The sequence below is a fragment of the Mesocricetus auratus genome, unplaced genomic scaffold, assembly GCF_017639785.1.
Source record: "Mesocricetus auratus isolate SY011 unplaced genomic scaffold, BCM_Maur_2.0 Super-Scaffold_100024, whole genome shotgun sequence".
In the NCBI taxonomy this organism is placed as follows: domain Eukaryota; kingdom Metazoa; phylum Chordata; class Mammalia; order Rodentia; family Cricetidae; genus Mesocricetus; species Mesocricetus auratus.
The window spans coordinates 27,942,788-27,963,104 of NW_024429205.1; the positions used below are offsets into that span (position 1 = coordinate 27,942,788).

A 20,317-nucleotide genomic window follows, 5' to 3' on the forward strand; every position below is an offset into this window, starting at 1 on the left:
GTGGAGACATTGACCTCTGACCTCATTACACATACACACACACACCTCAGATTTCAAACTTAGTGCCCACACTGGAGTTTGGGATGCTTTGAACAGGTCCTTTGGTGTGCCCATTACATGTAAGCCCCTATGGTTCTGGAAGCATGTTCCAGAGGGAGCGTGCCCTGTTCGCTACTAAAGCCAAGAGTGGAGAGCAATACCGTCAGTGTCCTGCATCTCAGTGCCTGTGGAAGGGGCAGATGCCCCAAGTGGGACTGGACCAGATTGGTATAAACATGGGACCGCTTAAAGCAAAAGCAGCATGTAGCTTCTTAGCCACCAAGATCCCAGAGTAAATTACTTTTCCGGACTCTGCATTGTGGCAAGAGATTTGAGAGGACTGATGCAATTTCTAAAGCTGCCTAACTTCCTCCCAGGAAGTGACTCCCACACTGTGACCACCACAACAGAATTAGAACCCAAAGTGTCCGTCCTGTCCGAGAAGCTTGCCTCCGAGGAAGAAACTGAAAGCCCAGCTGTAATGCAGGTTACAGTAGGTTTAGGGCTCTGTATCCTTCCATGGAGGAAATGGGTAGCAGCCAGGGGAAACTTGCTCCGCAGAGGTTCCTGTGTGTTGCTCCAGTATCCAGGTCAGGGTCGGCCAGGCCTGTGGGTCCACGTGAGTCCTGAGACTGTAGGTTGGGTCTGGGGAGAGGAAGAAAGCGCTGCTGGCCAGCGAGCCCCTTTGTGAACTTTATCTTGTAACTAAAACAGCTCTTCCAACCATCACAGCTTGTTAAAGGCCTTTGTTCTTATACTGAAAAGAAGTGAAACTGTCTGGTTTAAACAGTTGAATTCAGCCTGGGAAGAGTAGATATGTACGACCTTGACAGTTCTCCCTGTTTATATAACCAGAATCCAGGACAGATGGAGGAGAAATCGCACTGCGTTCTACATCTCTGTTTGCAAAAGGTGTTGCGTATTTTTCAGTGTGGTCCTAGGAGATACAAGATACTGTTGCTTGAATTTGCATACAAGGAAGTATTTGTGTGTGTGTGTGTGTGTGTGAGAGAGAGAGAGAGAGAGAGAGAGAGAGAGAGAGAGAGAGAGAGAGAGAGAGAGAGGGAGAGAGAGAGAGAGAGAGAGAGAGAGAGAGAGAGAGAGGGGAGAGAGAGAGAGAGAATATTCTGTGATTTGCCCTGTCATGGAGCCATTGTGGGAAACAGACCCCAACTCTTGACTCACCATGTTGACTGGGGCAGCAAAACAAATCCTTGCCTGAATGAAGCCATTCCAGATGGGATCTGATGGGAAAGCCAGGGGCCCAGGATGAGAAGCAAACCAGCGCAGTTTATCAAAGCAGAGGATAAGCAGGCAATAGTGACTGTCTCACTTGAACGTGTCAGAAGCTGGTCCTAGACACCACTGCCAGTGGAAACGCCCAAAGCTGTCTGAAAGCTGCGGCAAGGCTTGCTTCAACAAGGGTCCTGTTTGTTGGGATGTGTGATTCCTGGTATATTTGGTTTGTTTTTTGGTTTTTTTTTTTTTTTGGTTTTATGAGACAGGGTTTCTCTGTATTGTTTTGGAGGCTGTCAGTCCAGCCTGGCCTCAAACTCAGAGATCCGACTGCCTCTGCCTCCCAAGTGCTGGAATTAAAGGTGTGCGGCACCACCGCCCGGCTGGTGTATTTGTTTTAAAAGTAGGTGTTACTGTATGTCAGTGCTCTGCCTGATGTTCTCCTTCTCTCGTCATTTTCCTCTGAGGGAGGGAGAAAGGGAGCTGAGAATTGAGAGAAGGAGAGATGTGTTGGATGAAGACTTCCAGAACGGCCCCTGAGTCCTCACCACTGGGCCATCTCCACTCCTCAACCAGGCTGTGCTACTTGGTTGAAAGAGATCTCCATTTCCCAGAGTCGCTGAGTAATGATGACTTTGGTTTATGTGGCACCAATGCATGCCCAGGAAGCGAGCCCCCATGTCCCCCAAGTCACACCATTATGCTTGGTAGATGGAAGGCATGCAGGGGCTGGGGACCCAAACCCTCTCCACTTCCTGCCCCACACTTCCTACTCTCCCGTCTTAGGCAAGTGGCTTTAATCCTGTGTGCCTCAGGATCGAAACAATAACCTGTCCACTGAGCTGTGGAGATCAAACAGCATTGACGCATGTGAAATGTTTGTCTGGGTGCCTAGCACACAGCAGTCATCCAGTAAGTGGAAGTTATGAATAATATGAGGTATTGAGTCATAGGAGCAGTGACGTCACTGCCAGCATAAACAGAGCAATTGGGTGATCAGTGCAGTGATGAGAATCAGATAGCATGTGCACCCAGTAACCACATAGAAACTGTCTGTAGGTCTTCATTTCCCCTCAGGCGAGGTGTTTATACAGTAGCTTTTACATGCAGTCTCAATTAGGCTAAGCAGTTCCTACAAGAAAGTGACAATGGCTTTATTAATTCGTTATAAAGACCTTCAGAGTGCACAAAAGTTGCCCCTGTCTTCCCATTCTGAAGGTCCATCCAACTGCCACCATCTGCCCTGTACTGTCAGACCTCTACTGAAGTCACTAACCTTTCAAGAGAAACTTAGTAAAAAGCAAAACCATTTATATAAAGACTCATTAACCGAACCTCTCTTACTATTTTTTGGGCCAGCTGACAACTGCCCTGGTAAAGCTAGTTACAGTTGTGTCAAAAGCAAGAGTCACGTCTATTTGCTTAATTAGCAACATGAAGATTCATTAGCACAGTGTAGCTTGGTTCCGTACCCTATTTGGAGAAGCAAAATTACTTGCTATGAAAATGTTTTGATTCAAACGGACTTTCCAGAGAGCAGGAATGATGTCTCTGGCGTGGGGCTCACTGTGAATCAGTGACTCATGGTGCACTCGTGGTCTCTACACACCAGGCAGTATACTACCTCCGACCCACCTCAAGTCAGACACTGGTTTAGCCTCTGCTGGGCTCTTGTGTGACCTCAGGGAGTTCCTGAAGAGCCCGGTGCACACTGGAGCCAACCTGAGAAGGGTCTTGCCGCCAGCTGGCAAGTGCCAGGCTCAGAGCATCTTCATGCCCAGGTACTCACGTCTGACCTCAGATCTGAACTAAGTCGTTTGCAGGTAAACGGAAGCTGAAGAGGCCCTCGGTGATGAGGAGAGCTAGGGTGGCCATGATGGATGGGTGAGAGGCCAGGCATCCGGGTCTGGGTAGTGGTCAGCCCACTCTGGGGAAATAATTCTGGAGAGGTTGGGCACCACTTAGAGGGTCAGAAAGTCTCTCTGCCTCTGGGAAACTGAACCTGGGTCTCTCGTGGCTGGCTAGCATAATGGGTTCCACTGTGTTCATGGGCATTTTGCTACTTGGAATTTTCAGTCCTCATGGATTTTAGTAAAGTATATGGGTGACAAAGTGAGACTTTTAACTTCACCTACTATGTGGCCCAAAGTCCTTGACGGAGCCCAAGTCCGGGTACTTGTTCCTTCTCTTGTATGATTTCATAACTATTCTTCTAAACTCTATTGTGGTTCCATACGGCCACTGAATGAGTATTGTCATAGGCACCGCGTCATGCTGTCATTCACCACCTTGGCACTGCCCAGGCTTTTGTTAGTCTGTTGAGATTGTTCTGAGTGGGTAAGTACCATTCAAAAACCCCACATTCGATGCAAGTGTCTCCCTCCCGTATTCTCTTAGGCATGTGTGGCTAAGGTGGGCAGTGTGTGAGAGGGGATAGAGAGTATTGAGATTTCTATTTTATACATTCTCGACGTGTTAGCCAAGAGTCATGAGGTTCCTTATTCAAAAGAAAAGAGAAAATGAAAAAGTCCCCGCTAAGAGTAGCAATCACCATTAACTTTCCTTCTTCCGAATGCTAACCTGGTTGCATTTGCAACACGTAATTCATGTTCACAGCAGTCCCATGTAGTACTAGCATGACTTTATCTTAAGTCTTTTTAACGTTGCTTACTGTTAGCACGATCCTCCACCCTACTTTTTCTGCTTCGATCAGTATTGTGACGGATGTCTTCATGAGCGGCTTTCTTTAGGCTCCACCTCCCTAACGCTGCCGTCCTTTTGTTGCTGCTGCATTACTGTTATGAGTCACAATGTAAATGTCTGATATACGGGTACCTGATGTGTGGCTCCCAAAGGAGTTGAGACCCCACAGGTAAGAACCACTGACTTGGGCCTTTTCTATCTCCGTGGGCTAGGTTATAAGCAGTGGAGTTACTGGGCCGAAGAGTAGACTAGAAGCATTTTAGCAGCACGTGAAGGGTGTCTCACCTGTTACTCTGCACTGTGTTTCTTTGGAGCTGCCAGTGACTGGCCGAAGTCCCGCCTTTTACCCTTCGTGACTTTTAAGCCCTTTCTAGCTCAGTGACAGCCAAGTGGACATGGGCACCCAGAGAAGCCAAGAGTTTACAGCTCCATGCTGCAGGTCTAGAAGGCCCACAGGGATATCGGAAAGGCCTGGCCTGACCCCTTGCAAGTCCACTAACTATTTACTACTTAAGGCAGGAAGATGATCCCTCCTACTCTGACTCCCATCTGTACCCCGACAGTTATTTCACAAAAAAAAAAAAACTCAAGCCTCACCCTTCCCTTCCATCTTCACTAATTCTGCCTAAACCCAGACCAATATCACACCCTCTTGCACACATCCCCAATCTGCCTTACCCTATTAGGACTTCCATGTAAGTGGGCTTACCTTTACTTCTGAGGTAAACTAAGAAGGACCCTCCCCACTCTGTAGGAAGGCTCTAAAGGTGTCACTGTGGTTCAAAACCCTGTATTGTCCGATTCAAAACTCATCTCTAGTCTCTCTTTCTCTCTCTCTCTCTCTCTCTCTCTCTCTCTCTCTCTCTCTCTCTCTCTCTCTCTCTCTCTCTCTCTCTCACACACACACACACACACACACACGCACACACACACACACACCAGATACCCTGGTACTTCTCCTTATTCTTCCAACAGGTCAAGCCACTGGATGCACCACCTTTTTCTGTGGTGCCTTCTCTCTGTCACATTCATTGCTTAAGGGCGAGCCTAAACATGCAATCCTGGGAAAAGTCTCAGTATCCCAGCAGAGTGGATTCCTCTGCTCTCCTCACTGTCCACCTTGATTTACTCTGTATCAGTCGTGGTAACTGCACAGGGCTTTGGTGAGGAGACACGCCCCTCCCAGGCGGCTTTTCCGCCACTCCAAGCAGGCTTCTGGGTCAGGTCCTGACTACATTAGTCCTGTGATGAGTGTTTGTTGTGTGAATGCCCTCGCCATTCTGAACACATAATTACCATCTTTAGCATCTCAACCTCATTTTGGGAGCTAATATTGCTTTGTAAGCATTAGTAGCATTGATGTATTAAATATCTTCAGGCATAATGAGTTTCTGTGCTGAGACCCTGAGAGCATAGAGCTCAGTGCTTGGCGTTCACTCGCACCCCTTTGTACAAAATCTCTAGCACTTGTGTCATGGTGCATCATTCATTCCCTCCCTCCCTAGGAGCACTAGCAGAGGTGCCACCAGCAGAAGGTGCGGGGAGGGTAACAGCCAAGATGGGACAAGAGCTTGAGCCTTCTCTTTCCCAGGTCCCCTACTCAGCACGGTGGTGGCTGCAGCTCTGCTCCGTCCTTAATGCTGCGCCATCCTCGGTTTACGTGAAGCCGTGTTGTTCTGTGAAGGGACGCTTCCTTCCTTACAGGGTCATCCCATAATAGACTCCAGATTCGATGACCAACGCTGTCCTTCGTGAAATGATGATAGGTCATAGTATTTCCTGGATTAAGCACACTGTGCCCAGCCCGTTTTCCGTGGACGTTTTAGATATCTTAATTGAAGTCACCTTCTTCAAGGATTCTATATTCGCAAACACATGTATCACAGTTTGGTTTGAAAGCCTTCAAAGGAGTTGTTAACGTAATAGATGATCCACCAGACACTTAGTGCGGAACATGAACCAGTAGCCAAATGACCTTTTAGCAGACACTGAAAATGGATTTCTCATTACTACTGAAACGTCCCTTATTGAGCTTTAGGCAGTAGTAATCAAACAGTAGAAAAAGTGCTGAGGACAAGAGTTGTGCTTTTTAATGTGTGACACCAGTTTTATTCCTCTGCTTTGATGTTCTGTGAGCATCTCCCTTGGGGCCTCCAGGGAAGACCATGGGTCCCCGAGCACCCCAACTTTCCTAAGGACCTTTTCCGTGCTCAGTGGTGAATGTGCAGTCTTTAGAACCCAAGCACAAAATCGCCCCACTTTGAAGTTGTCATCCAGACAGTCCATTGGCCTGGTGACAGAGCTTCTCCTTAGACCAGCATTTCTCTGCCTTACTGTTGGTCTGGCTTACTGGGGGGGCACCAGTCTTAAACTCCAGAGGGAAAATAAACTAGCTGTTAACTTATTCATGGATCATAGGAGCTGATGTAAATTTCTAAACAAAGTAATTTTTAAACACATTTTGGTCTTGAGAACCATAGTTCTTACATATTGAGAGGGGAACAGGCTAATTGAAGTAAGTTTGTGTTGGCGGTGGAAATGCCCTTGTTGATGAGAACCCATGAAGTATCCCACAATTCTCTAAGCTGATGTGGCTTATACCATGCAATTTTCCAGCATGGCTTACACTAATGGCGGCATCGGGGATCGGTGATGCTCGGCTCTGTAATTGTGCCCACTGGGCCCTTGTCCCTTTCTGCCTCACTATCTGGATAACAGCGCAAGGACACTTGCCCAGTGAGCAGCATTGCAGGGCGGCCGTTGCAATTGGTGTTCTCTGTTGGCTTTTGTGGTCCTTGGTCAGTTGCTGGCCACAAGACAGGGTGAAGAGAATGACAGACAACACTGTTGGGACTGGAGAAGCAGGTGGGTCCCACATTCAGGAGATCGCCGAGCATCACGCAGTTGTGTCAAGCTGTTTCCTGTAGTTTCCCCCCGGAAGATGTGAGCTCACCGTGTTCTTCTCTTCTTTTACACTAGAAGACACAATTCCGAAGAAAGTGGTGTGTCACTTCAGCGGGAAGACCTACGCCGATGAGGAACGGTGGGACATTGACAGCTGCACGCACTGCTACTGCCTGCAAGGCCAGACCCTCTGCTCAACCGTCAGCTGCCCTCCCCTACCCTGTGCGGAGCCCATCAAGGTGGAGGGAAGTTGCTGCCCGATGTGTCCAGGTACCTAAACCATCGTCCTTCTGCTTTCAAGCCAAATATGGCCCAGAGTGGGTCAGCCCAGTTGAGATGCTCCTACACGAAGACCGCAGGGTAATTTGCGAAACTGACCATGGAGGCGAAGGCTGTACCGCTTCTGATTGGCATACTCTACCCTTAAAGTGGGGTACAGCCACGCAGGAATAGACAACCCGTTAAAGCCAGCTGGTCTATCAGAGTAGTGTAGTTTTAGTGCAGCATTGGGCCAGCCTAGAGAAAAGGACTGAAGATCGAACACAGAAGAGGGTACGACACGAATGTCTATCAGAACAAAAATGGAAGATGTGCAGTGAAAGGGGTAGACCTGGGTCACTCTTTACTCCATCCAGCAGTTCCTGTCCATACCTCACCGCCGTCGGCCGTCTTTCTCCTACAGCTCGGCTGAACCCTCCTCTTCCAGCGTGTGACATAGCCACTGAGCACCCCACCCCACCCCACCCCCGCCCCCGGCGTGCCTCCTCTCATCCCTCTCCCTCACATTAGCTGCTTTATTCAACCTCTCAGTTTCCAACCTGAGTCCCCACAGCTGCCCGGATCTTCCCCCCAGGCTTCTAGTTTTCTATCCCTGAGCCTCCTGCCAAAACAGCTCCTTTATCCCCTGCCCTAATCCCTGTACTGCGGAGCCATAGCCTTCACCAGGACAGCCTCTGGGCAGTGTTCCCAATCTGATCCCATGCACACAGAAGATTCCCCAGGCAGTCCGGACCACACATAGGCTCCCTCTCACATCCAAGTGAGCCCTGAGTGAGACAAGAACCTTTCCATCGTCACCTTGATGCTCCCGCTCCCTCCCCACGTTGTGTGAATGAATCTTTCTGCTCAGGACAGTAATTTGGAATCCATGTCAGTTTAGAAGTACAGCTATACTGTAAAACTTTAAAAATGGCACCACTACACAGTCTTTTGTGGGGTGTTGTGCAGATATACCTGTCTGAGAATTTCTAAAAATGTCCATCGACCTTTAAAAAAGTGACAGTGGTAAATGCACAGGTCCTTCTCTGGTCTCCTCTAGAAAAATAACAATAATAAATGCACAAGTCCTTTTCAGGTCTCATCATGCTTTGCAAATAGTGACACCTCACACTGCTGTTAGCACTGTCCTACCTGAAACTCCCTGCAGGTGGCTTCCGGATCACTGCTCTTAGCCTCTTCTTGTCCTGTTTGCTTTCCCAATCCCTCCTCAACTGACCCATTAAAATCTGGGGCAAAAGCAAAAGTCTATTGTAGCCAACACAACAAGAGCAATTTAAGTGTTTCAGAGGACAGAGGGGACATTAGAGGCAGCAGCTGTACAACTCTTGGCCTTGAGGGCCAAGCTCCTAAGCAAGGTTTCCCTGTAAAGCAGGGTGTCCCTGGGATTCGTCTCAGAGAAGGGTCTTGAGCAGGACTAAAGGTTGAGTGATCTCTCTTAGTTGGAATGAAGAAGTCTCCTACCAAAGACCCCAAAATAGAAGCCAAGCCAGTGCCTGTAGGATAAATAATTCCAGAAGCAGGTGGAAAGGGTAAATGGTGACCAACATTTTTTTAGGGCCTTAATTGACAAATGAGGAGTGGAAATCTGACCTTTGGTTTTGAGCAGATGCATCACATGAGTGGAGTGGAATACACAAAGAGCCAAAGCATGGAAAGACAGCGGTCAGTGAGGCGGTCACACGCACACGTGTGCGCGCGCGCACACACACACACACACACACACACGCACCCACATGCATGCACACACACAGCTGGTGGAGTAAAAGATCTGAGAAACGCTTCCACCCCACAAACCTAGCTACTGGTGTCATCAGCTGTGCAAGTGAGGACAGTGAGTCATTCACCTGCTGGGACAGATGACATTGACTTGAAGGCTATATTTGGATTAAAGGTATTAGCACCGACAATAGGCGGCCTGCCCGTCATCTCTCACGTGAAGTGTTATCTTCTGATAGAAATGTATGTGCCAGAGCCGACCAACGTGCCCATCGAGAAGAAAAATCATCGCGGCGAGATTGACCTGGAGGCTCCCATGTGGCCCACCCCAAGTGAAAATGATATCGTCCATCTCCCTAGAGGTAAGCACTGAGGTCGCTTGATGTCTGCGCTGTCTTCTTTGTAATCTGCTTAGTTCATTCCTGATTTTAAAAAAAAATGCTTTCTTTTCAAATGTCTCATGAAAGTTCAGTAACTACCTTGCAGATGAACTCAGCTGAAATGTATTAAACAGCTCAACACTTGTCAAGTATGTCTACAGATCATTGGATAAATGCCTTCTTCCTGGTCCTCCAAATTCCTCCTCCTTCCTGGTTCTCAGTGCTCCGCCTTCTTCTGGTCCTCCATGCTCCTCCTCCTTCTTGGTCCTCCGTGCTCTGATGCTTATGGTGAGGGAAAAGAATGTGTCCCTAGGCGGAGGAGGCTGACGTGAAGTGCACGTGAATGAACGTGCCAGAGGCATAGTGCTCCTCACTGCCCCTTGGGGACCTGTGCTTGGCCTACAGCATCCCTCTTACAGGGTTTTACCCCATGGAGGTTTAAAGTTTGTCACTGAGTTCATCGCTGCGGATCTATTTCATTCCTTTCTTCTACTTTTCAGTTGTGTATAATGAACAGGCGAGTTTGTTTCTTGTTAGCTAAGAGGCAAAGCATGGCTGCATTCCCGTCACCAGGAGACGGGTTTAAATTTACACCAAGCCCTGGTTCAGTAAGTGCCTCCTGTTGACTCTAAGCACGCTTTCAAAATCATTGTACGGTTTTTCTGTTTCTTTTGGAAGAAGCAACATGTATCGCTTGAGAGATTAATGATCTGTTACTTTAGACATCATAAACATTATCTTTGGAGCAAAGCAGATGACCAGAGAGCCAAACCCCTGTACCCAGGGTTCTGGTTCCTCATGCAATTGCTCAGACTGGATGTACATTTAGCGTTGTACATTCAGTCATTCAGTCAGCATGTGTACCCTTGTTGGAGATGAGGGCCTCCAACCATGAGAGCAACCTTGTCAGGTATAGTCTGCTGGGGACCTGTGCATTGCATGGCATCTGTTAAAAATCTCAGAGCAAGAGGTAATTCATTTAGTTTTGATCTGAGAGGTTTGCAGCAAGCTAGTGCTTTTTATTTCTGGTGTTTTCTTTGCCTTCAGGGAATCTCAAAGTTATCCTTCATGGTATGCTTTTAGCATCCTCACAGAACAGGAGGACTACAGTTTGTAAAGAGCCCACAGTTCTCCGCCAGGATTTTTCTCAGGATGAATAGGCCTGAAACCGTTCCTGGTGGCATTTGGAATATGGGAAGACAGCCCTGCTTTTATTCATTTTGTATTTAAAACCTAATCCATCAATAAGATGATAGTTTTTTGTTGTTGTTTTTTTGTTTTTTGTTTTTGTTTTTTTGGGGTTTTTTTTTTTTTGAGGCTGTCGGACCAGCCCGGCCTCAAACTCACAGAGATCTGCCTGCCTCTGCCTCCCGAGTGCTGGGATTAAAGGCGTGCGCCACCAACACCCAGCTAAGATGACAGTTTTGTCACAAGCATTTTCCTTCATGCATTCTTTTTTTTTTTTTTTTTTTTTTGGTCTTCCTATGGAGTATCAGCCACTGTACTGGCTGATGTGAGGAGAAGTGTTCTCTCCCAAGTACACCCAGCAGCTCAGTAACCATAGCCTTAACCACACAGAAATGTTCTTTGTAAGCTCAGTTTCCAGAACAGCCTAAGAGCAATTCCTTTGGATCTTATGTCCCGTATCTTTCACTCAATGGCCTTTGATACGCGCAGACAAGCTGACTAGAATGGTTAACTTGGAATAAAACAACGTTCCAGAAACTAGTGCCCTTTCCATATCTCTACAACTGCCTTGTGGTTTTGTTTTTTGCAGTGCTGGGTCAAATCAAGGACCTTGAGCATAGTAGGCAGGGACTACAGTGCGGCTTAGCACGTTTGTTTTTAGGTTTTTATTTGTTGTTTTGTGTTTGTGGGAGGTATGCACGTGTGGGAGGAGAACTTTGGGGTCAGTGCTCTCCTTCCACACTTACGTGGGCTCCGGGGATTGAACTCGGTTTTCAGCTTGTCAGCATCCTACCAGCTAAGCCAGCCCACAGAACGATATTTCCAAAGGACAGAAAGATACTCTTGTTCTCCCCTGTGCTTCTAGTATGATTCATTAGGGCAAGAAATAAAGCTTTTTTTTTCAACAAATTTATTAAAACTAAGCATTTTTGCTTAGAACTCAGCAAATTAGGAAATCAACTTGGTTGTCTCATGTATTATCTAATTAAACCTAGCATCTACCTGTGGAATATACTTGGTTCTGATTTCTTCCTTTGTCAGTAAGGAAAAAAGCTATTTCCCTACTAAAATCTTAGCCCATCCGAAGTCTTGTTTGTTGTAAGCAAAGTATTTTAATATTAGTAACAAATGTTTTTAAGTTAGTCTAATTTTAATCACTTTTAAAAATCTACCCAATGTTTTATATTTTCCCAATTAGCTACAGGAAATACCTTCTTGCCTAGTCAGTAACATTATTACCCTCCTTTTTTTATTTTTGTTGCAAGTTTTCTCTTAATCCTATTTACCGTCTATGTACTTTACCCTGTAAGAGCTCTTTGGCTCAACATTAGACTTTAATCGTGTCTGTAGCCCAAAGTACCAGGAAGTAATAAAAGCAAGCTGCTGATCTGTATTTGCTGTGTAATTAAAATAATCCCCTAAAATTCTGGTAGTAGCACTCAGTGCCTGTGTCTTCTCTCCTAGATATGGGTCACCTGCAGGTAGATTACAGAGATAATAATAGGCTGCATCCAAGTGAAGACTCATCACTGGACTCCGTTGTCTCGGTTGTGGTTCCCATAATAATATGCCTCTCCATCATAATAGCATTCCTGCTCATCAACCAGAAGAAACAGTGGGTACCGCTGCTGTGCTGGTACCGGACACCAACTAAGGTACCATCTGAGTCTCTTGAGTGATGAATCCGAAAGTGCTTACAGTCCTTTTTCCCTCAATTTTCTTAATACCTTTTCTATTAGGCAGTGCCATTTTTTATTTTGCTAGTCTTAACGTCAAGTATTTATCAAGCTGTAGCAAGCAAGCATGTAATACTTGCCCAGGACTGAAGACTGGGTAAATTACCTGTCATCCACTGGTTAATGAGTCCTGACTTCTCATGAACCCAACTCCTTGGATGTTGGACTTTTTTTTTAACATGTTTAAATGAGCTGATTGACACCTGCTAGAGCGAGTCCTAGACTCTAATTTTGAAGACAAAAGTTGACCATCTGGTGTTTCTCAGTCACTTTTTGGTCTTTGAATGGGGAGAGAAAAGAAGTCACTAAAGGGAGACGATGGGAGAGGGCGAGAGAGGCAGGCGGGAGGGCGTGAAGAAAGTCTCTGAGACCACACCAGGTCCAGAGGCAGACTTCTCACCGAGGGACAAACACTATGCTTTTGTTCTAATTCAAGGACCTCTTAATCATGCCTGTTTTAAAAGGAAGAAACTTCCAACTGCCCCTCCTGCCCAGTAGTGTTCCCCTTGCATATAAAATTCCTGGCTTGTTTTTTGTTGTTGTTGTTGTTGTTGGTGGTGGTGGTGGTGGTGGTGGTGGTGGTGGTGGTGGTGGTGGTGGTGGTGGTGGTGTGTGTGTGTGTGTGAGAGAGAGAAAGAGAGAGAGAGAGAGAGAGAGAGAGAGATATGCACGGGTACAGCCTTTATGCTGGACACATGGCTGGGTCCTAACCTGGTGCTGGACAAGGGGAGACACCTTCCAAGACTAGGGAAACCCTGTTAAGAGGGTGTGGAGTGACAGGCAGCAGCCAGAAGTGACCCCTTGCGAGGCCATCTTCATGCAGTCTCAGTCACTAGAAATCACTCTGCTTTGAACTCTGCCTGCCTGGTAACATTGCCAGTTTCCAACCCTCTTCAATGCAAGCCTGCAGCCAAGGGTTCGAAACCAGTTCATGTGTCACTTGACCAATGAACATATTTGTGCAGCTGTAATATACCATCATGCCCCGCAGATACTCTGGCCATCGGCATATACTGAAACTATGATGTCACCTGCGTCAGGTCCTGAGTTTCTGTCCATTTTGCGTACGCAAGTAAGCTAAATCTTTGTGGGTTCTTCCTTTTCCCCCTCTCTCTGAACAGCCGTCTTCCTTGAATAGTCAGCTGGTGTCTGTGGACTACAAGAAAGGCACTCGAGTCCAGGCAAAAGACGGCTCCCAGACAATGCTAAGAATCGCTGAACCCGACGCGAGATTCAGTGGCTTCTATAGCATGCAGAAACAGAACCATCTACAGGCAGACAATTTCTACCAAACGGTGTGAGCGCAGGCGGCCGGCGGCGCGGCGGCGTGGATGAGGTTTTGAAAGACAGAGGACGACAAAAGATCTGCTCTTTAAAGAACTAGAATTTGTGCACTTGCTTAGTGGGTTGTATCAGACTGTGACTTGGTGTCCGGCATTAAGGACTTGACTGGGATGGGCTCTGTCTACAGCGTTGCGCAGAACAAGCATTCCCACGTGGCCTCAAGATAACTGGCCACGTGTTTTCATAGAACCAAAGTTTTAAAACTTGCTAAAGTTTATTTGCTTGTAACATAGCTGTAGAGACATTCGGGGGGTGGGGCAGAGAGTTTGGTGGGGGAAAATGGGTTGGGGGGTAGTGTTGGGAAGAAAACTCAGTCAGCTTGGCTCGGGGAGAAAGCCAGGAAAATGAAAACAGTTCATGGCCCAGAGGATTTTTTTTTCCTGTTGCTCTGAAGATGGTGTTGGTCGCTGCACAGCTCGGGCCTGAATGAGCAGGAACACAAAGGGTCTTGCAACCCAGCTGCCGCACCACCAGACAAGCGCGTCAGAACTCTTGATAGCCATCCCAGGTCTAAAGCCACAAGTTTCTCTTCTATACAGTCACAACTGCAGTAGGCAGTGAGGAAGCCAGGGAAATGGACAGCCACATTTCTCGAAAGCGGGTTACTAAGGATATATACAGTTATTCTTTTTGCTGCTTCTGTTTTCTTCCGTGCCAGTCAGCCAGTTCCCAGTAGAGACAGCGGATGGGTGAGGCTAAGGTCACCTCTCAACCCGAGCACTGGGGCTTTCCTTAGCATTGGCAGGAAGGAGCGCGAGGGGGAAGGACACCAGGCATTTCCAGGGGCTGTACTTCATTGTTACTGTTTTCTTCTGTTATAGCGTTGGTTGTTCATAGTCTTGTTGAAGCTCTAGCTTAAGAAGAAACTTTTTTTAAAAAAGACTGTTTGGGATTTTTTTGTTCTTATTATATACTGATTCTACAAAATAGAAACTACTTCATTTTAATTGTATATTATTCAAGCACCTTTGTTGAAGCTCAAAAAAAAGATGCCTCTAAACTTTAGCAATTATAGGAATATTTATGTAACTATCTTATGCTTCAGAAACAAGAGTATTTGTGTGCATGTGTATATAATATATATACATATATATTTATACACATACAATTTATGTTTTCCTGTTGAATGTATTTTTATGAGATTTTAACCAGAACAAAGGCAGATAAACAGGCATTCCATAGCAATGCATCTGATCACTTAGGGTTTTTTTGAATAACACAATCTCATTTATCTGAAAGATGTGAGCACGCATGTGTGCGGCCTTGAGTGCGTGCGTGCGTGAGTGTGTGTGTGTGCGCGTGTGTATACACTTTGAGCAACCAGCATCCCACCTGCTATGGAAAGGAAATCCCTTTATTAAAATCTTCCTCCTCATTTGGATTTCTTTCACTTGGTCTTCAATTCGCTCACTGGCCAGAGACATTGATGGCAATTTTTTATCTGTATCACTAATCAGCTCCTGGATTTTTTTTTCAAACAACCGTTTGAAACAACTACTGGAATATTGTCCACAATAAGCTGGAAGTTTGTTGTACTTTGCCTCAGATATAACTGACTGTATTCTATAGTGTTAACTTTTCAAACAGCTCTTAGCACTTTTATACTAATGGCCCACTTGTGCATTGGTTTGCCTTTTCCAAACGCTTGTTGTGAAAGACACGGATACCCAGTATGCTTAATGTGAAAAGAAAATGTGTTCTGTTTTGTAAAGGAACTTTCAAGTATTGTTGTAAATACTTGGACAGAGGTTGCTGAACTTAAAAAAAATTAATTTATTATTATAATGACCTAATTTATTAATCTGAAGATTAACCATTTTTTGTCTTAGAATATCAAAAAGAAAAAGGTGTTCTAGCTGTTTGCATCAAAGGAAAAAGATTTATTATCAAGGGGCAATATTTTTATCTATTTCCAAAATAAATTTGTTAATGATATGATGTTACTGAAATAGATTTACATCAGCCTGATTAGTATAAAATTTTGTTGACAATTTATCCATTCTTGGCATAAGGAAAAAAAATTATCAGAAAAATTGTAAATGCTTGCTTTTTGTTTTTTCAATCATGGCCATATGAAAATACTAACAGGATATAGGACAAGGTGTAAATTTTTTTATTTTAAAGATATGATTTATCCTGAGTGCTGTATCTATTACTCTTTTACTTTGGTTCCTGTTGTGCTCTTGTAAAAGAAAAACAAATATAATTTCCTGAAGAATAAACCGGGCATATAGCACTTGGAGTGCACCAGACTTCTGTAGTATTGTTTTTGTTTTCAGAAAGCAGAGCTGCGAAGGGATGGCTTACAGCCTGCTTCTTGGCAGCAAATAAACATTAAATCAAAACCATGCACTTCAGAAAGACTTCCGGTCTGGGGTGAAAACACAGTGGTTTCCCAGGGTTGCCTGGTCAGCACACCTGTGGCAGCAGTGAGGAGCAAGGTGTCCCTCAGCAAGTGGCCCTTTCCCTGTGGACTCCTGCAGAAAGCTGTCCTCAGGCCGCACTGCACAGGGCGGCCAGGAGTGCTGAAAGACAGGAAGCCAGCTGCCTGCAGTCAGTCACAATGAAAAAGGCGCTCAGCATCAGAACAAACTGAATACCCCCTTTCCAAAGCTCTGCAAGCACAAGACCTCTTGAGGTTTTACAGTATCTCCACATAAACTGAGATATCTTGAGCATGGGACCTAAACATGAAAAGTGCTTGTATTTTACATGTATGCCTTATAGATGTAGTCCCTGGGTGACTTAAGTAATACTTCGGGTATCATGTTGGTGCTCACAAACTTTCAGATTTTAAAATATTTTTAGATTTAATATTTGGGTACTTAACCCATCAAAAGTAAGTCATCACAGGCTTAGCTTTGGTTTGGTGGGGCATCCTATACAGTTTACTTCTGGAAAAAAGCCTGTTTATAAAACAAAAGAGGGGAACTATTTAAAGAAAACTGTCTTGCTATAGGAAAGCAGGTAAAACTTGAAGCACAATCCAGAATAAGCCATAAGCAGGACAAGGGTTGCAAAACTGACCTTTAGAACTGTTTCTTAAGGCACCTTACAAATTCTGTTCTAATCAATTTCTTAAATTATTAATACTGTATATTCAGCAATTTCATGGGATGTGGTCACGGCATCTTCACTTTCAAGCCAAACCCTGAAGTCCACAGTCTCCTAGTAAATGCCACGTTCCATCAGACTTGAGACTGGGCTACAGCTGGAGTCAGCAGCACCTCACTGACCAGAGTAGGGATGTAGATGTCCAGTGTACTCGAGCCTCTAAGGTAGAGAAGATGCTCAAGGATACTGGCTTCCTCTGGGGGAGGGAGCTGCCCAACAGTGCAGGAGAATGGCTTCCAGGGCCCAGCCGTGCAGTGTCACTCAAAGGTCCCTTCGCCATCCAGGCTACTCAGAGCCTCCCTGCGCATATGCCACGGGTGAATTCTACATAAGTCTAAGAATCAGCACTTGTGAGGGCAAAACCAAACAGAAATTTCAGATTATTAAGTTTGTATTATTTTATTAAATGTCATTGATTTGATTGAAACTGGCAAAAGTGTTCATTAATGTTGTAGCCGTGAGCAGCTTTTTCTAGAAAAGCACACAGGTATAAATAAAACTGAACACAAACATGAGAACAGGCAGTACCATAGTAGCTCCTTAAGCACCTTAGAGGGCATGGACCCCTTCCAAAATACACTTCTTCACAGACACAGAACATCCACTGTCCTAATGATTCCTAGTGGCTCATATGTCAACAACGGCGAAGCAGGCAGAGTGAGAACAGTGTCCAGCACCCACGATTAGGCCCAAGTGGGGGCGGGTCCCGCTTCACCGCACCCCATCTCAGTCTCTGGGCCACACTGGAAGGTGACCGCAGAAGATGCTCTGCACACTCAAGCCTGATTCCCTCCATCACTGGAAACAGCTATGGGCGGGGCGGGCCTGCCAGTGCTTTAGTTCTTCAGTGCAGTTCAGATGGAGTCGGACACTAACAGCCACACTGTCATTACGACACACAACGGCATGCACAGTTCCTCTCTCCTCGGCTCTGCTAACTTAGAAACCAGTCCACCACGGTTATGTTTTCCATAACCTCTCTCCAGAATTCAAGAATGCCATAGCCCTCCCGGTGCTCTAATACGATGGATTAGTGAAGTCGTGATCTGGTAACACTGAATTGCAAATCCAAGTTCAAGTGTGCTGGATGTCCAAAAGCAGGGACTCTGGAGAGTGACACTGTAGGAGGTCACACCTGGCGTCTGCAGAAGGGAAGCAGCTCCACTGTGACGCCGCTCTATGTAGGGCACAGGACTACAATAGAGAAAGAGACAGTTAGGAAATGGATCTTCTGCATACGCCTGGACTAAAACCACAAGGTGTTACATGTAACCCGTATGTACATGAAAAGCAAGAATCTGTAATAGCAGTGTCTTAAAAAGACTTCAGAAGGCTTCCACCAACAATGAGTTCTCTAAGACACACTAATTAGAATTTCCAGACACCTAAGGGCCATGTCTCTTGGGGCACCGTATGAGATGTGAGCCTGTTCCTCCAGCCCCAAGTCCTGTAACAGCACCGGCTCCGGAGAAGCCAGAGGAGGGTATGCGAGTCTGCACTGTGGGCCGGAACCAATGCTGTGGCCTGGGTCTTGGCCACTTTAGGGAAGTCAACACTGGCCAGAGGGTGGTATCAGTGTGAGAAGTTACATTCTCCCAGCAGCGCCCTTTCCATCGTAGGCCAAATTTTCTCCTCTCACCTTTCATTAAAACTAAGGAGTGTATTTACACAGCCACGCACAGGCATCAGCTTCAGACAGTACGAAAGCCAGCTGAGCCTGGAGAAGGAGCTCATTCTCCATTCTGAGCGGCAGGCCCTCCCACACAGGCCCTGTTACTGGTCCCCAGGACTAGCGACAGTGGACAGGCTGGGTAGAGAAGAGCACTGTATTACCCACAAGCCCACGCTGACACCCCCAACCCCTGGAAACTTGCACACTCTGCCCTCCTCCCGTGTTCCAGGCTACAGCGTCGCTGCTGAAGTCTGAGCTCCTGCTGCTCCCAACCCGGGCTTCACAGCATAAAGTGAAGGGCAGCGCATGCAGACAGCAGCTCAGAGCAGGAACAGCGCAGAGGCCACACAGGGCTCAAGGACAGCCAGCGGGAGGGGCTGCCGGGGAAGGAAGACACCCGCCTTCCCAAGGACAGGACTGACAGTAGCGTCCTAGGTTATCAAAGGAAAGTGACACTCCTTTTCTCGCAGCCCTGTCCCAGGGCCGCACCATCTTTCAGACGCCACTGTCTGGCCGTCCTGGCTGTGCCTTCTGGACCCACGTCATTCAAGTCTGAGACGGTCCTGTCTCTCATCTAGGAGAGACCTCAGGGCCATCCAGCCTTCACACCGATGCCAGCACAACACAAAAGCAAGCAAAGGTGTCAGGTTAGTCACTACTAAGGAGAAAAGGCCAGCTATGTGGGCGGGGCTTTTAAAAAGGTGCTGACTCCGCCTTTTCCTCCCACATTAACCCGCCGCAGCTGCTGCTCCATGTCAAGTCTCCACAAATGATCCCCAGGCATCATTCACTGTGAGCCCCCTTCCATTTTTATGAAAATACAGCTGGTTTTGTCTCCTGCTACCTGGAGGAGGAGGACAGAGGAGCAAAGAAAGCAGTAATGAAAGGAGCCTGCTCTCCAGTCCAGTTCCTTCAAGTTTCACGCCGCTTTCAAATCCGTTCCCAAACGCTGCCTTTAAAAATGAGCCCCTGTACAACATTCACTTTTCCTACAGTAATACAGTTCCTCAACTGAGGAGGCGACATTAACCTTTTCTCTCAGCAAATGAGGCCCATATTTTCTAGCTTCTTTCCCTCCGCAATACACACCTCCCCCGTAGTAGACCACGTGCTCTAATATTTACAGCCCGTGTCTCGCCACTGAGAAATCTCCATTTTTCTCCTTCCTTCCCTACCTGAGACTTTGGTCTGTTCTGTGCTCCCCTTGGCACTGTCCACAGGTTTTCCTCCACCATCGCCCTGACAGACGCTGTCCCTTTTCTGTTGTCCTCGAGGTAACAGACACTACACTTCCCAAATCTCCCAGGACCGACTTGACGTGTCTTTTGATTATTTTAAATTTTTATTTAGTTTTTGAGGTAGGGTCTCACTATATGCCCCCTGGCTTTCTAGAACTCTCTATGTAGATCAGGCTGGCCTCAAACTCAGAGATCCACCTTCCTCTGCCTCCCACATCCTGGGATTAGAGGCCTGCACCACCACACCCGGAGCCCTTTTTAATTCTTTTAATTCTCTCCTACTTCCCCCTCCGGTAAGTTCACCACTCAGCTGTGGGGATTCTTTCCAGCCCAAGGTCTCACACAGAAGCTACTCTTTGTCCAGCCCTCCTGTTCCCGGCACACATCAGACGCCTCTCTGCTATACATTAACAGAGCTGTGTGCATTTCCCTCTACCAACACGACGATGTGGTTACTGACATCACAGCTCCCCAGCCAGAAAACTCACCTTTCAGTATATAGTCGGTTAACAAGCTTGGAACTTTCTCACTGTCCTCCTTCATGGCACGCAGAACTGCAAAGTAAGAACAGGACAGTGGCAGTCACTTAAGGTTCAGATCAAACACGGAGTCTGGCATCGCTTGATTTATCTGTCTCGGAATGAGAGACTTTGTACGCACTGCTCACCGTGGAGGAGAGAGAACAGCTGAGGTTAGCCAGCAGCCGAGTGGCTAAGAGGAAGCCACTGGACCTCCTCAGGCTTCCCATCCATATGTCGCTATCAGTAT

General features: G+C 46.6%; 2 protein-coding genes across 7 annotated transcripts in view; one reads left to right on the forward strand and one right to left on the reverse strand.

Annotated features, from left to right (window-relative positions):
• Crim1 (cysteine rich transmembrane BMP regulator 1) overlaps positions 1–15,777 on the forward strand; it is a 176,389-nt gene extending 160,612 nt beyond the window's left edge. For all 4 annotated transcript variants that reach the window (XM_021229282.2, XM_040730763.1, XM_005073594.4 and 1 more), the window contains 4 exons: positions 6,958–7,152; positions 9,117–9,239; positions 11,910–12,100; positions 13,303–15,777. In XM_021229282.2, the coding sequence (XP_021084941.1) occupies positions 6,958–7,152; positions 9,117–9,239; positions 11,910–12,100; positions 13,303–13,482 (689 nt within the window). In that variant the 3' untranslated portion in view covers positions 13,483–15,777. The remainder of the gene's footprint in view (positions 1–6,957; positions 7,153–9,116; positions 9,240–11,909; positions 12,101–13,302) is intronic.
• Positions 15,778–17,022: 1,245 nt separating this feature from the next.
• Positions 17,023–20,317, reverse strand: part of Fez2 (fasciculation and elongation protein zeta 2) — a 37,184-nt gene continuing 33,889 nt past the window's right edge. For all 3 annotated transcript variants that reach the window (XR_005870761.1, XM_040730765.1, XM_040730764.1), the window contains 2 exons: positions 20,038–20,103; positions 17,023–17,833 (listed from right to left, as the gene is read on the reverse strand). Coding sequence is in view for 2 of the 3 variants with exons in the window: in XM_040730765.1 (XP_040586699.1) it covers positions 17,817–17,833; positions 20,038–20,103 (83 nt within the window). In the remaining variant the exon portion in view is untranslated. The remainder of the gene's footprint in view (positions 17,834–20,037; positions 20,104–20,317) is intronic.